This window comes from Ostrinia furnacalis, unplaced genomic scaffold (assembly GCF_004193835.3).
Source record: "Ostrinia furnacalis isolate ACB-3 unplaced genomic scaffold, ASM419383v2 OfSCF1396, whole genome shotgun sequence".
NCBI lineage: Eukaryota > Metazoa > Arthropoda > Insecta > Lepidoptera > Crambidae > Ostrinia > Ostrinia furnacalis.
In genome coordinates, this window is record NW_021131635.1 from 125,263 (window position 1) to 139,860 (window position 14,598).

A 14,598-nucleotide genomic window follows, 5' to 3' on the forward strand; every position below is an offset into this window, starting at 1 on the left:
TATTATGGTTCCAACTTTAAAAAAAACAACCACAAAGTTAGAACCAAAAATGGCCACAAAACAAGACACTCTAATGAGGGCTATCGTTTTAGCGCTCACATCGCATTCGCACTCATCAAGATGGCGCCACTGTAGAGTAAGGTCCTGTCAATCGCCAGGGGTGCCAACTGTTAAGTATAAAAACGATAGTCCTCATTCTATACAATGTCTTATCAATGATGAAGTGATCCAGAAGCTGAAAATATCGTGTATCGTCGATAATAGGATGAGAGATGACTTTAAGGACAAAGCAACCCGAAAACGGATCGTAGCCGTATCAGCTCGAGGCGCTCAGTATTCTATTTATGAAACTCCGTACTGTAACGCACACTTATTCGCACCGTATCCTCACCTCGCCTCGCAGCACAGCTCGCAGCGAATCCCTTTCCGGGTTGATAAGTGTGCTATGAACTTTACGGAGAAAGAGCTATAGTGGCAGTAGACTATGCTTGTAATGATGTCATAATTTATTTATTTTATTGGGCTATCAAGTATCAACATGAGATACAGTATTAAACACAATTATAAAAAAATACAATTAAACCAAAGGTCTCTAGCTAACTGCTTCCACACAAACGATAACCACAGCATGCATAATATTATAATGTAAGCATAATACTATGAAGGTAGTGTCTCACTATGTATGATGAGATCGCCGGCCTCGGTGACGGAGAGCGCGGGCGGCGCGGGCGCGGGCGCCCAGCGGCGGCGCAGCGGCGGCGGGCCCACGGCGGCGCAGCGCAGGCGCACGCGTGCGCCCTGCGGCGCGTACACCACGCGCCCGAACGATGAGATTCGCACTGACACTGGTGCAATGGGTGAAGGTTTTAATGAATTGCTTTCTTTATTATTATCTACTAGCTTTCCGCCCGTGGCTTCGCCCGCATGGAATTTTGTCTGTCACAGAAAAACAATATCGCGCGCGTATTTGCTCACCGTTTAGACCTACCCTGGACTACCACAAACATTTTAAAACCAAAATCAGCTCAATCGGCCCAGCCGTTCTCGAGTTTTAATCAGACTAACGAACATCAATTCATTTTTATTTATATAGAAGATAGATAGATAGATAGATAGATGAGCAAACGGTTTATAAGAAGGTTCAGTTCAGCTCAGCTCAGGAGCATGCTATGCTCGGAGTTTCTGCAGGAGAACCAAAGTGACTGACAAAGCCCGCAGAATTGCTAAAATCAAGTAGCAGTGGACGGGTCACATAGCTTGCAGAGCTGATGGTTGATGGGGCAGAAAAGTTCTCGAGTGGCGACCACGGGCCGGAAGACGTAGTGTCGGCAATCTACCACTAGGTCTGTCGACGATCTGTTGAAAGTTGCGGGACTGGATGCGGGCGGCACAGGACCGGTCGTTCTGGACATCCTTTTGAGAGGCCTTTGTCCAGCACCAGCCAGTATGTTATCCCGAAGTGGTGGTAGGGCAAGCTATATTTGGGACGTGTATAAGTGCCCTAGAAAGGGCCTATGTACTGTTAATTGTGAAAAATCCAAAACGTTAAAATAGCGGTATCGTTATAGCCAATATGCTGCGGTCATAGTGACATTGACGTAATGTCAATGTCACACGTAAATCAAACTTGAGAATAGAGGGACGCGCGGAGACGACCCCGCGCGGTTTTGTGCTAAGTTCAGAGGTGGAATTGTGTAAAGCGATCGTAATCATTTGACAGTTCATAACGTACGATAAAATCAGTTAAACAAAGCGTTTGACAGAATAATCGTACGTTATGAACTGTCAAATGATAACGATTGCTTTACACAATTCCACTTCTGAATTGTATTTAAAAACTATGGCAATATAGTGTGAAAGTTGAGTATTCAGTGTTTTATTTATGAGAATAGATCAACCGGCCTTTAATAGTACTGAATAAACTATTTGAATTCGAATTGTCTGAAACGAACGAACGCTTTTGTCTTTGTCAGTTGTCGAAGTACTCACAGTGCTGCGTGGGCGCGGCGGTGACGGGGCGCGTGGGCGGGCCGGCGCCGGCGGCGGTGCTGGCGCGCACCCAGAACTCGTACACGGTGCGCTCGCGCAGCCCCACCACCTCGCGCCACACCTCCGCCGCCTCGTCGCCCTCGCCCGCCTCCACGCGCTGCGACCACTCGCCGCCTACCCTGTGGCGGTATGAGCTATTTTAAATAGCGTTTCATTGTATTTTTTTAGTTCTCATTGAAAATATAAGATTCATTTTGTGTATTGTACGCTAGATATACAGGGTTGTCTTTTTAAGTATGAATCAAACAAAAAGGACAAATTCTACTGCTCAAATGCAATAATTTTCGTCAAGAGAAGAAAAATAAAAATAAACTTTTCTATACACATTATCATCACTAATCAATTTAATTACTTTTAGTAATTTTATTGGTAAGAGGAGGCCATTTTTCTGAGAATAACGATATTGTTTCTGTAGGGAAGTTATTGCATTTGAGGAGTAGAATCAATCCTTTTTATTTGTTCCATACTTAAAAAGACACCCTATATTTTAAGTGCATTTTTATCACTTTTTATAGGTATCGCCGTCTGAAAAAGCAGGTGTAATTAATAAGTGTGCAGCCTCACTTGCCGAGTTCCCTGGTGTAGAGCGTGTAGTGCGTGAGGCGGCCGGCGCGCAGCGCGGGCGGCAGCCACGACACGCGCACCGCGTCCGCGCTCGCTGCCAGCGCGCGGATCGCCTCCGCGGCGCCCGGCACTGTGCCAAGTAGGGACAGTCAAACCATCTGATCGGGCGTTGACGCCAAGTGCAAGAGGTGGAAAAGCAAAATATGGCTAATGCACAGTCATACAAGTGAACCGACGACCTCATAAAGGTAGCGGAAAGGCGCTGGATGCAGGCCGCTACCAACCGGTCATTGTGGAAATCATTGGGTGAGGCCTATGTTTAGTAGTGGACGTCCTATGGCTAAAATTATGATGATGATGATTATGAATGAAGTGTAATAGTAGTCGCTGGGGTAGAAAAATTGGTCGAGTGGCGACCACGGGCCCAAAGATGTAGTATGGGCATTGGGCAGGCCCCCCATTAGGTGGGCCGACGATGTGGTGAAGGTCGCGGGAGGTGCCTGGATGCGGGTGGCGTAGGACCGGCCGTTATGGAAATCCTTGGAGAAGATCTTTGTCCAGCAATGTACGTCATTTGGCTGAAACGAACGAACGAACGGATAGTTATGGACAAGGCCTAGCTAGATTGTTGCTCTTGAAGAATTTCTTACCTATATGTTTAAACTACTGAGATCATTATGGCTCCTTCCAAAGGTTGCTGTGCCCTAACTGGGTCCATATTGATCTGCTTGAATGGACAGTTTGACACCATTCTCCAATAATTCGAAATCACAACTTTTCTAAAAAGACTGGTCTTAAAAACTTAATTAATTTTAAATTACCTATAAATTACGATTTATGGTCGCATTGTAAATGAAAAAAGTAGTTTATTTGAGTTGACAAAATAGTGACGTCACTTGCTTGTAGTGCCATACAAAATCTATGGGAGATTTTCGTTAAGACAGTTTTAAAAAGTACGTCAATTGATTGGTGGTGTCAACATGTCTATTGTAAGACCTAAATGCTAATGTGGTGAAGCAATGAGGGATTGAGTATTCCTTACCGTCCTCCCTCGTGGAGCAGTAGACGGGCGGCGAGGGCGGGCCGAGGCCGCGGTCGGCGCGCGCGCGCACGCTGACGCTGTAGTTGGTGGCGGCGCGCAGTCCCTGCAGCGTGGCCTCACCCGCCCCACCGCCCGCCCCCGCCCGGGCCACCATGCCGCCCCCGGCGCCGCTCCATGCTAAGCAGTTTTCAACTTTTTTATGTAGAACAAGGAAGGTATTTGACTGCATTCGCACCTAATGTTAAGCGAGATGCTGTCTAGAATAGTACTTAAATGCCCTGTAAGTGATTAATGTGATTATTCACTCTCGCCTTGAAAAGGCTCAGATTATAGTGTTCGGGAAAGACATCAGCAGGAAATGAATTCCAGTCCCTAGCTAATCGCATTCTAGAACATTTATCGAATCGCTTAGTGCGACAATGTAATGATGGTGTGCTAACTTGCGTCTGGTTCCCCGGTGATGGAAGTGGGCTATTGGAATTAGGTCGTGTTCCTCCGCACATTCTCCGAAGTATAGCCTGTAGTGTGTCATTTTTTTTTTGTGGATCATTAAAAAAAGCTTGAGCTTGCACTGAAGCCCATTTACATAGCAGACATTTTCAAAAAAGTTATATTTGTATAAAAGTAAGGTCACTTAAGTATTCCGGGTGGTCTGTCTGTACTCACAGGGCGACAGATGCAGCGGCGCGTAGTGCAGCTCGTAGCCGCGGAGCGAGTGCGCGTGCTGCGCGCCCGGCGGCGCCGCCCAGCGCACGCGCAGCGACCGCGCCGACACCGCCTCGCAGAACACCGACGCTGGCGGCGCTTCGGGCACTGGTTTTGTATAGTAAATCTCTTAGTTTATAGTTCTATGCGTTACTTTGCAGAAAGCCATGGCTTAGTATGAGCGAGCATGTTAGCAAAGATAGTACCAACGGCACCACACAAACCCTTAGGCCGTATAAAGGTCGCACTACAAGTCTTCTCTCAAATCGCGATTAACCAAAACAAAGATATTTAGTAACTTTTGATGCATTTCGACACTCAACAATCAACATGCATCCTCAAATGGCGTAAGAGGCCTCCTTCACGGTGAATGGGCGATGAAGTTGGTTACTAGCCTATTATAAGTTGCGGGAATTAAAAGCAAAATTACATTATTTAATTTAAGCCTTAATCTAGGCTTTATCCTAAACCTACCTCCATCAGCAGTAGTAGCATACACCAAAGGCGACGGAGGCCCAGCCCCCGCTCTGTTGTACGCGCGAAGTGACACTGCGTAACGGGCGAAGGACCGCAGTCCCCCTAATGTCATCTCCGCGCTGCTCCAGCCGGGAGACGTGGCAGACCCGCTGCGCTCGCCGTCCTCGCCCGCCTCCTCCTCGAAGCGGCTCAGCTCGCGCCACGACGCCACATAGCCCAGCAACTCGCCGTTCCAACTGTCTTGAGGTGGCGCCTATGAAGAGCACGTTACACCCGTATTCACAAACGATACTTGCTTAAGTGAAGCAGAAATCGAACGCGCAGCGTTGAATAGAGCTCTGTGATTGGTTCGTGTGTGACCCTGTGCGTCCACGAGCACTGTGAGACCACATAGCAATGTTTGTGAATACGGGCGTTAGTCGATTATGAAAAAAGAAAGTTCCAACAATTGCCTCTTGAACTTTTAATTCAAAATAACTTTTCTGAAAAAAGTTCCGGGGTAAGTCTGAGTAAATAGGAAGCATAACTTACCGACCAAGATAGATGAAGTTCTCCAATATTTGCTGGTCTGACTCTTACATTTTGTGGCGATGCCGATGGCGCTTAAAAAATAAATTATAATGAAGGAATTTCTGTTTTTTCCCGTAACTAACTTAAAAGCTATCCAAAATATTTCAGTAACTTGAAAAAATAGAATTGCCTAATTATACAAACTATAAATTACCTTCTTCTAAAGTAGTAAAAAGTAGAGGATCCGAATGAGGTGACTGTCCCACATGATTAGCAGCTATCAGTCGAAGAGAATATGCTGCAGCTGGCCTTAGGTTTTCCAATCGAGCGCTTAATGTCTTGTAGCCGTCTGGTTCAACCCTGTTATCACCAATCGATAACTCAGAATTATTTTAGTCAACGATATCAAATTATCCTATCGTTTTAAAATTTTACCTTTCATCTCCTAGCGATTCTAAACTTAAATTGGCAGTGGTATGCTTAGCCTCGACTCCTGGTAATGAGTGCAGCGCTGTACACAGTGCGCTGTAGTACACTTCAAGGCCTGGTAAGGATCGCCAAATAAGACGAACCCACCGAGTACCAACACCTCCTAAACGCACTGATTTAGGCGATTCTGGTGGTTCTGGGCAAGAAAGAAAATATTATTAACAATTATGTTCTGAACTTCGTGTCATAGGAGTTTAAGTATCGTGCACTCTTACTTACCCTCAACGTGAAGATACATAAGAATTTCACTTCTTCCATATTGATTCTGTGCGTGGCATCTATAGTCTCCAGAATCAGCTCTTTCTGCAGCTCTGAACTGTAATACCGAACGCAGACCATCTGCTGTTCTAACTTCTGATACCGTCCAGCTGAAATTAAGTGAGGTATTACGCTGATAAATGTTTAAATAAATTGTGGCTGTAACTCTAGCAGCAAACAATATTATAGCAACGAATTTCTTGCCTGTAAGAGTTCAAATCGATACTTATTCCACGATGAGTCCAACGAACAGTTAAGGGAGCATCTCCTAGAGCGTGACAAGTGAGAGATACGCTTTGCCCTCTAACACAAGACACATTGCCAGCAGCTCCGTCGAAGTGCGCTGGTTCTGTATCAAACACAGAAAAAATATTACAACTTACACCACTTGGTACAGCACTTTACCAAAACAAGTCATACCTACCATGAACAGTCAGATTGATATGTTTAACAAGCGGGGGCCCAACTCCATTGTCTGCCAGACATCGGTACAGGCCTTGGTGATCTCGTGCAGCTACATTCGCGGATAGAGTACCGTTGCGCGCACGCACAGCAGTGCTGCTAGTATCTTCGTCTCTCCAGTCCATACTCTCTACAATTTGCCATTGTTCTGATCCATCAGGAGTGAGGGAAATACTATCACCTAAAATTAAAAAAGAGGCAACTCAAAAATTTTATCGCAGCTGTTTGAAATAAATAAGACAAAAACTTACCTATTCTTCTGTACCATGTGACTGTAGGTATTGGGTACCCTTTGGCAGCGCATTCTAAATGTAATGGAGCACCCAGTAACACTGCAGTATCTAACGGTTCTGTCATCCACACTGGCGCCACTGTTGAAATAGGGTTTTATACTAAATTCTGCAGATTTTGCAGTTAGTTTATTTAGTTATGTATTTATATTACCTTTTACACTAAGAGTAGCTGTATAGTTGACGGTAGCCGCGTGATTCGAAACACGACACGTGTAATCTCCGCTATGCCGCGCCGTAAGATCGGAGAACATCAGTAAAGAAAACTCATTCAAACTCTTTTCCTCGATCTGTAAGGATTCGACAGTGAGCAATCGCATTAAACGCTTCATTTTCAGGGTTTCCTTAAACTTATTGAATTACCTGCAAGTTAGAAGGCAGGGGAGCGCCATCTTTCAGCCACGAAAAATACATAGGCTTATCTCCGGATGATACTCCGCATAAAACTTGTACCGCACTCCCCTCGGTTAGTTCAGAAGAAAAGATAAACGGTGATATTTTCGGAGGATCTAAAACATTATTTTGATACATAGAAAAAATACAACGATCCCAAAGAAATGCAAAAAATCATGGATTTGTCTTACTCCGGACTTGTATCTCGATGTCCCGCTTGGCGGCGGCGCCGCCGGGCGCGGCCACGGAGCAGGAGTAGTGGCCGGCGTCGGGCGGCGCGGCGGGCCGCAGGCGCAACTCCGCGCCGCGCGCCGACACGCGGCCCGCGCCGCCCACCGCGCGCCCCGCGCCCCGCGCCCACCACGTGATCGAACTGCAGTCGATTAAGCTCCGTGACTAATATTTCTTTATAGGTAAGCAGAAGGTATTGGCGTGAGAGTTAAATGGATTTTGACGCTTACAATATTGTCTCAACATATACCTAAATTCTTTAGAAATTTCCTTAAATGTAAACAAACACTTCTGCACACAATTACACCATAATCACTTACGTGTTCATAATATCATACACATTATTTCACAAGCCCATGAAACCAACTTTATTCTCACGATTATACAAGTTTGGAATCAATCTTTAAACAAATTATTTTAGCAAAATATGTGGACGATGAAAATTTGTGAGACTTGTCAAATTGACTTGAAGTTTAAAATTATGTGTTATCTCCATGTTGTCTCTGATACATCAGTGTTGTAATCTGTAAGTCATAGACAATAATCGGTAAATTTAATCGATTTTATTTCAATTATTCAATCATTTTTATTACTGAATGCATTTAAATAGATTTAAATAGGGTCTTAATCAACAATGTATTTTTTCTTCATTGAATGTACTACTAATTGTTTAATGCATTGCTTATTAAAGCATTATAAATTCTTTCTATAGGTACGTAAGTACTACAATAATTTCAATTCGCGATTAACGAGAGGTTTTGTCGCCTCACTAGGGCACAGATTAAAAATGTTTTAATGTCAGTTGGCCATATTTGTTTACATATAAATTATAGGGAAATTTCTAAAGAATCCGACTTTACAACTCTGACTTAACTTTTCACAACAGTTTATATTTGAAGATGTAGGCCTCAGTATTCTGCGGATCCATTCGTAGCACTATGATGTTCTACCTCTATTTTTCGTTAGCATTACTTAATGAAAAAGCTACTCGTTAAATATTGGTTGTAACGCGTGACAGATAAAAATCGAATGCTTCAGCCAAGACAAATCAAGTTACACCAGCACTGCACATCTCTCAAGCTTTACTCTTACAGGTATGCTGTTTACGGTCAAGATAAAGCGTGCCACTAGTGAGTACGTGCGTTAGAGGAATCATCCTAGCGAATGCACCTCTATGGACCTGATCGGATATCCGGCGTAGGGGCAGAACACGGTCGCGTTGGCGCCCGCCACCACGCGCACCGGGCCCAGCGCGCGGATCGACGGCGGCCCTGTCACACGAAGCAAATATTCTAATGTCCGTAAAAAACCTTGTGCCCTACGGTTAATATGACCTTGTTTTGGAATTAGAAATGGACATCATTTGGGGCATCCATGAACCGTTCTGGTCAGTATGGTCAATCATAAATAAAAAAGTCAAAAACCAACCAATGAAGGTCAAGTTTCTCCCAGAGGTGGAAGAGATTGAAGTTAAGAACTTTTAGTCGGCTGATAATTGGGCCCGATTCTAAATTGTATGAAGAATCGGCCGATGTTGCACACTTTTATACATAATTCCATACTGATTAACAGCGACCCATCTATCGGCCGACAAAAAGTGGTCTGAGCCTAGGCCAAAGACGTGTCTACACGTGGTGAGACTGACCGTAGATGTTGAGCCGTGCGGAGTGCTCGGCGTGGCCCAGCGCGTTGGCGGCGCGGCACGAGTAGCGGCCGCCGTCCGCCGCCGCCGCCGCGCTGATGTTCAGCACCGACACCACGTCGCCCGTCACCGACGTCTCCTCGCTTATGAAGTACCTTTAACATTCCACGACATTAACGCAAGAGCCATTCAGATCAGGATATATCAGAACCCGATCTTACTAAAAAATACCACCACTTTGCAAGAACATAATTGGGTGGTACAGAGAAGAAGTCAGTCACCGTTATCTATTGCCTGTTTAATTAGGTTAATAATTGGTTAAGTTCATCTCAAACATCAATCCGCTAATCATTATGGGCGAACAGTATCTTAGTTAATCAGCTCAACGTAGGTCCCACCCATGTCATAATCATAACATTCGATAGGCCGGCGCTGGAATCGACATAAAATATGATAATAAAGGGTTAAACACCCTCTACTCGCGCCGCATCCGGGTTAATTGCAGCTATGTGCAACGACTTCAGCTATTAAACTGGCTATTGCATTAAATATTATGAAACATTAGAGAAACTTGTCGTATATTTACTTACAACCCGGTCGAGTAACTGCGCACCTGACTGCCGTGATGTCACATCGACGCTCTGTGCCTCTAGCATGAAAAACTTTCGTCTTCGAATCGTTTGCGTATTCGACAAAATTAGATACTCAACCTTCGAATTATACGATAACGTGACAATTTTAATTCTCAAAATAAGTTTCGTGCACGTTCACAAGGGCGCTGTTGTAGTTTTTATAGATAGATGTAGATTCGAATACGCAAACGATTCGAACTCGAAAGTTTTTCGTGCTAGCCGTAGTGGTACGGCCATGGCCAAGGCGAAAGCGGGGAGGTGCACGGGTGAGTCCGAGGGAGAGTCGCATTTCAGCGAGGTACGTAATTAACTTGACCGGTTTGTATATGGTACCTGTGCTGCGTGCGGTACTGGTCCAGCGGCTGGGCGTCGAGCAGCCAGGTGAAGCGCGGCGGCGGCGCGCCCGACGCGGCGCAACGCAGCGACACCGCGCCGCCCGCGCGCAACGCCTGCTCGATGAACGTGTAGTGTAGCTCCGGCGCCGAGTCTACGGAACACACGTCACAGCTACACCGACGACTCAACACTGGCGTTTCGGTGGATTAAGCGCGACTTATCAAACCAACGATGCAAGTTACTTTCGTTGTGTCGCTGTAGAGCTGTAATGTCACATGGCTCCATTGTCTCGATGTCTGAAAATTAATTAAATGTGACATTCTACGATAAATTAGCAATGACTTTTACACTTCGTCTCTTTCATTTGGTCTTACCTCTACGTAAAAATCAAGAAGCATCACAAAAGTAAGGTTTGGCAGTAAATTGAACGTTGTTGTATTTTAAATTGGTCCAAGTTACCTTCATCAAATAAATAAATTCAAATTTTTATACGAGCTCGGTTTATTACCGATTCATTGTGATCGAGAATAGTCTACAATAAGTCCATTCAATAAAAATATATCATCTGAAAAATATCTTAATATAGCATAAGATGTTAGTCGGCACATGTTTCTAGTAAGCAATAACTAAATATTTTTTCTAAAGTGTTAGGGTAAAGTTCTACAAAGAAACGTTTTCAGCGAATACGTGGGATGTTTGCTCGGGAGTACAGTAGAAAGGACAAAACGATAGCTACGATAATAATGGACCAACATAAGTAATATTCCAACGTTCGTGGAATGACTCTTTTGTTGAAACGCGTCGATAACGTTCCGTTCAGTTTCCCAGAGTGATAAGCTCTCCGTTGATTCAATGCGTTGTCTGTCGGAACACAACAGTCGATGTCCTGAGGTAATTGAACAAGCCTCTCTCAAGCCTGTATCGAGAGGAGCTACGAATATTATCTGCCCATCCTTAGATAGACGACCGTCCATTTTAACCTAAATACGTATTGATCTGTATCTTATAATCTAGTAATATCAGCAAGTAAGTATGTGTGGCGTAAATCTGCTATCGAAACGTATAAATAAAATGTATGTTGCGAAAAAACAGGCGACGTTCATGAAATAATAATTTCCTTGCCTCCGATGCCGTCATGTTGTTTTTTACCGAAACAAAAGTAAGCTCGCCCTGTTTATTTAGGACTCCTATCACATCCAGTGAATAAACAAGCATTTGAGGCAGTCCTTGACGTTTGAAAGGGCGGTGTAAACTAGCGATCATTTGTCTCGGTGACCCTCATAACGACGTTACCTCTAAAACAAACGCGGTAAAAGCCCGCGGATATACGACTCGCTGACAGTTAATAATGCCAGGTGGCGGAGTTACAAACCGGAGGATTTCCGTGCGTGAGCGGGAATCTGTGTGATGCGCCATTGTTTTAGATGAGGCGGCTTTGCAAAATACACATTACGCATTATGAAGCGCAGGGGGTGCCATATATTACCTATGTTGCGGAGTGAACTCAGTTCACCGTTTGCTAGAGTTGGTATTCTGTTTGGCGATGTGAAAAGGAATTTGTACAATAGGTAGATATTTTTAAAATATTTAAAATTTGTATGGACAATTGTTACTTTTTCACACACAAACTACGGAATTTGGTGAAATTTTACAGTATTATTGTTTATACATCACAACGCTATAATTTATAGTGGTCACAGACAAACTGAATTTCACGTGGGCGAAGTTGCGGGCAAAAGCAAGTACAAAATACATCCTTTGAAAATACTAGATATACGATTATGTAGTAGGTATCTGTTTTTCTTATACCAGCAGAGTAAATAAGAGTGCTGAGTTAAGTGGTAAAATAAAACATACTTTCATTAGGTAATGTTTTTTTGTGCGCATTTGTGGTATTTATTAACTGTAAAGTATATAATGTTTTAATATAATGTTTTAATATAATGTTTTAATATAATGTTTTAATGTAATTATGTAAAGTTATAAAATTTAAAAAAACAATGTGGGAAATCGTGTATTTTCCAAGAAAAAATATAGTAAGTAGGTACGTAATTTTGGCTGGAAAATCTCACCTGTTTTGTCTAACCCTTTCTTCGCATATTAATATTATACTCGCTCGTGCTAGGCATATAAGTAGGTACCTATTGATCTATGTATCTACAATTTGACTGCCTTAAAGCTTTATTGTGTCTCGCTTATTAGCAAACGATATGATTTCCCAATTATATCGGCAAATACGAGTGAATTGGACTCGCACAATACGCGTAATTGATTTCAATGCCGATAAAGCTGAGAATTCATAGGGGTTGCCGAACATGCGGTATGATTTACGGGCATTGTGTTAAATTCATTATTAATATCATTCTAACAGAAAATCGGAGCAAATGTCGACAAAATTGTATGTTTCTTGGCCGTTGAATACCTACATTATTGCGCTTAGATGGAATATAAATGAAGTAAGTAGCTAGCAGGAACTTAATAAGTTAAGAACCTTCTGCTCAAATTTTGGTAAAACATTAACGTAATAGACACAAACAAGTCGATATCACGTGAAATGTTATTGCTTATTAGAAACTATCAAATTGATGTGTAAACGAAAACTACACTGAGACTTGTTCTTAAAAAGAATAAGATTCTATGAAAACCCCGCCGCGCTATTGCTGTTAAATTCCGGGCTCTCAAACTCTCTCGGTTTCCGTTAGTCAAGTTGCCTGTATGCTCTGAAACGCTCCGAAATACATCCGAAGAAATCTACGTAGTCTTTTCATTTTCTCACGACATTCTCAAACACAAACTTGAAACGTAAAACTGTCAGAGCTCATTTTCATTGTTCTTCGAAGTAGAAGGTAAGGTTATCCTCTGGATTTTGGCTGGGGTATCGGTTACCTTCGTGGCGTATCTCTGCGGAGCGGCGATCAATCGCCGGCCGCAGCCACCCGTCACTGTCGCGGTCGCGGGATCAGCCTAACGACCCCATTACTAAGAGTATGTCCCGGACCAGTTAGGTTTCAGACCGCGTCTTGACCCGTAGGCATCGATTTGACTATTGTCACATAAAAGATTTATGAAGATCTTTATCGGATGAATAGGTAAGTATTTGTGTGCATGGACTTAACAAGCTAGCTGATACTTTACATCTTATTCTGATACAAATAAAATGATGAGAAAAGGGATGGTTTTCCTTGCCATTTCATTAGTTACTTATGATAATCATATTACAGTATTAAGTAAAATAATTTGTGCATATCAATAAAATGATTAGAATTTGGTGATTGAAATCCTATACATTTACGGTATAGCGAGCAGATTTTCATTAGCAGTGCCCTGACTCAGGGATTGATCCCATTCTGCTTCAACGTAGTTGTTGCCATCAAAGCCTATCCAGTCAAAGGCTTTCGATTGGCCGTTACACACCGGCCGCCGACCTAGATAGTAATCTTCGCACAGTTCATACAGATGCAGTGATTCTGCTCTCTGTTATGCTCGAAATTATGCAGAAGTTTTATGTACCTAACTTTAAATATTATGAAATACTAGCTGTGCCCGCGACTTCGTCCGCGTGGAATAATGACTTTGGGTAGGCACTTTTAATAATTTAGTCTAATTATTTTACAAAGGCCTATGTTCAGCAGTGGACGTCCTATGGATGAAATGATGATGATGATGATGATGATTTTACAAATAGCTTTTGCCCGCGACTTCGTCCGTGTAGAAGTCGAAAAAGTTCTCATAGGATTTTTAAATGGTTTTTTTTAACGTTATTAACTAAATGTTTGAATACTATTTGATCGTTTAAACACAGTGAATGATTCAATTACATATTTTTTTAAATATTATAAACAGTTCTGTAAATGTAATTAAATATTACTAAATTATGACTAATGAAACGTTTCACGGCTTCGCTCTCATGAATGTTAACGACCGTCAAAAGCACGTCGATAGATGGCGGTCACTAATTTAGACTTTGATTTGCTCGTTTAAACACAGTGAATTATTCAATTACATAAAATATCTTTATTGATTAAATTTTAAATATTATGAACAGTTCTGTAAGTGTAATATTTAGTTCCTAATTAGGACTAATGATACGTTTCACGGCTTCGCTCTCATGAATGTTTACGACCGTCAAAAGCACGTCGATAGATGGCGTTTTTAAAGATATTTCTCACCTCTTAACTATTTATTGAAATTTAGTTTGTCACATATCGTCATAAATTGTAGCCTATATGTTAGCCTGGGTTATAAATAATAATACTGTAAAGTTTCAACAAAATCCGTTTATTAGTTTTTGCGTGAAAGAGGAACAAACATCCAGACATCCAGACAAAAAGGTCACAGTGAGCCAACCATAAAATATAGACATATGCTGTTGNGGGCGGCGCGCGGCGCTGTAGTGTCTGCGTGCCGTCTTCCTCCTCCGCCTCCCAACCTTCCTCTAACACCCATCTGCGAACCACACCTAAAGTTTACTTCAGAGATACGCTTCCAAAATATTGGAGTAGCTCGTTTACACTAATC

General features: G+C 42.8%; 2 protein-coding genes and 1 long non-coding RNA gene across 3 annotated transcripts in view; all 3 read right to left on the bottom strand.

Annotated features, from left to right (window-relative positions):
- The window catches only part of LOC114352515 (Down syndrome cell adhesion molecule-like protein Dscam2), a 22,985-nt gene extending 14,359 nt beyond the window's left edge, over positions 1–8,626 (bottom strand). Inside the window, exons 1-12 of the mRNA XM_028304140.1 lie at positions 8,613–8,626; positions 7,431–7,612; positions 7,210–7,355; positions 7,001–7,136; positions 6,808–6,927; positions 6,056–6,204; positions 4,835–5,090; positions 4,322–4,468; positions 3,656–3,832; positions 2,614–2,743; positions 1,990–2,168; positions 678–845 (exon numbers count right to left, since the gene is read on the bottom strand). Of these exons, the coding sequence (XP_028159941.1) occupies positions 678–845; positions 1,990–2,168; positions 2,614–2,743; positions 3,656–3,832; positions 4,322–4,468; positions 4,835–5,090; positions 6,056–6,204; positions 6,808–6,927; positions 7,001–7,136; positions 7,210–7,355; positions 7,431–7,612; positions 8,613–8,626 (1,804 nt within the window). The remainder of the gene's footprint in view (positions 1–677; positions 846–1,989; positions 2,169–2,613; positions 2,744–3,655; positions 3,833–4,321; positions 4,469–4,834; positions 5,091–6,055; positions 6,205–6,807; positions 6,928–7,000; positions 7,137–7,209; positions 7,356–7,430; positions 7,613–8,612) is intronic.
- LOC114352516 (Down syndrome cell adhesion molecule-like protein Dscam2) overlaps positions 8,623–14,598 on the bottom strand; it is a 26,789-nt gene continuing 20,813 nt past the window's right edge. The window contains exons 9-11 of the mRNA XM_028304141.1: positions 10,078–10,231; positions 9,116–9,267; positions 8,623–8,741 (exon numbers count right to left, since the gene is read on the bottom strand). Coding sequence (XP_028159942.1) covers positions 8,623–8,741; positions 9,116–9,267; positions 10,078–10,231 — 425 coding nt within the window. The remainder of the gene's footprint in view (positions 8,742–9,115; positions 9,268–10,077; positions 10,232–14,598) is intronic.
- LOC114352523 (uncharacterized) overlaps positions 14,454–14,598 on the bottom strand; it is a 1,587-nt gene continuing 1,442 nt past the window's right edge. The window contains exon 3 of the long non-coding RNA XR_003655867.1: positions 14,454–14,526. This is a non-coding gene — a long non-coding RNA (uncharacterized LOC114352523). The remainder of the gene's footprint in view (positions 14,527–14,598) is intronic.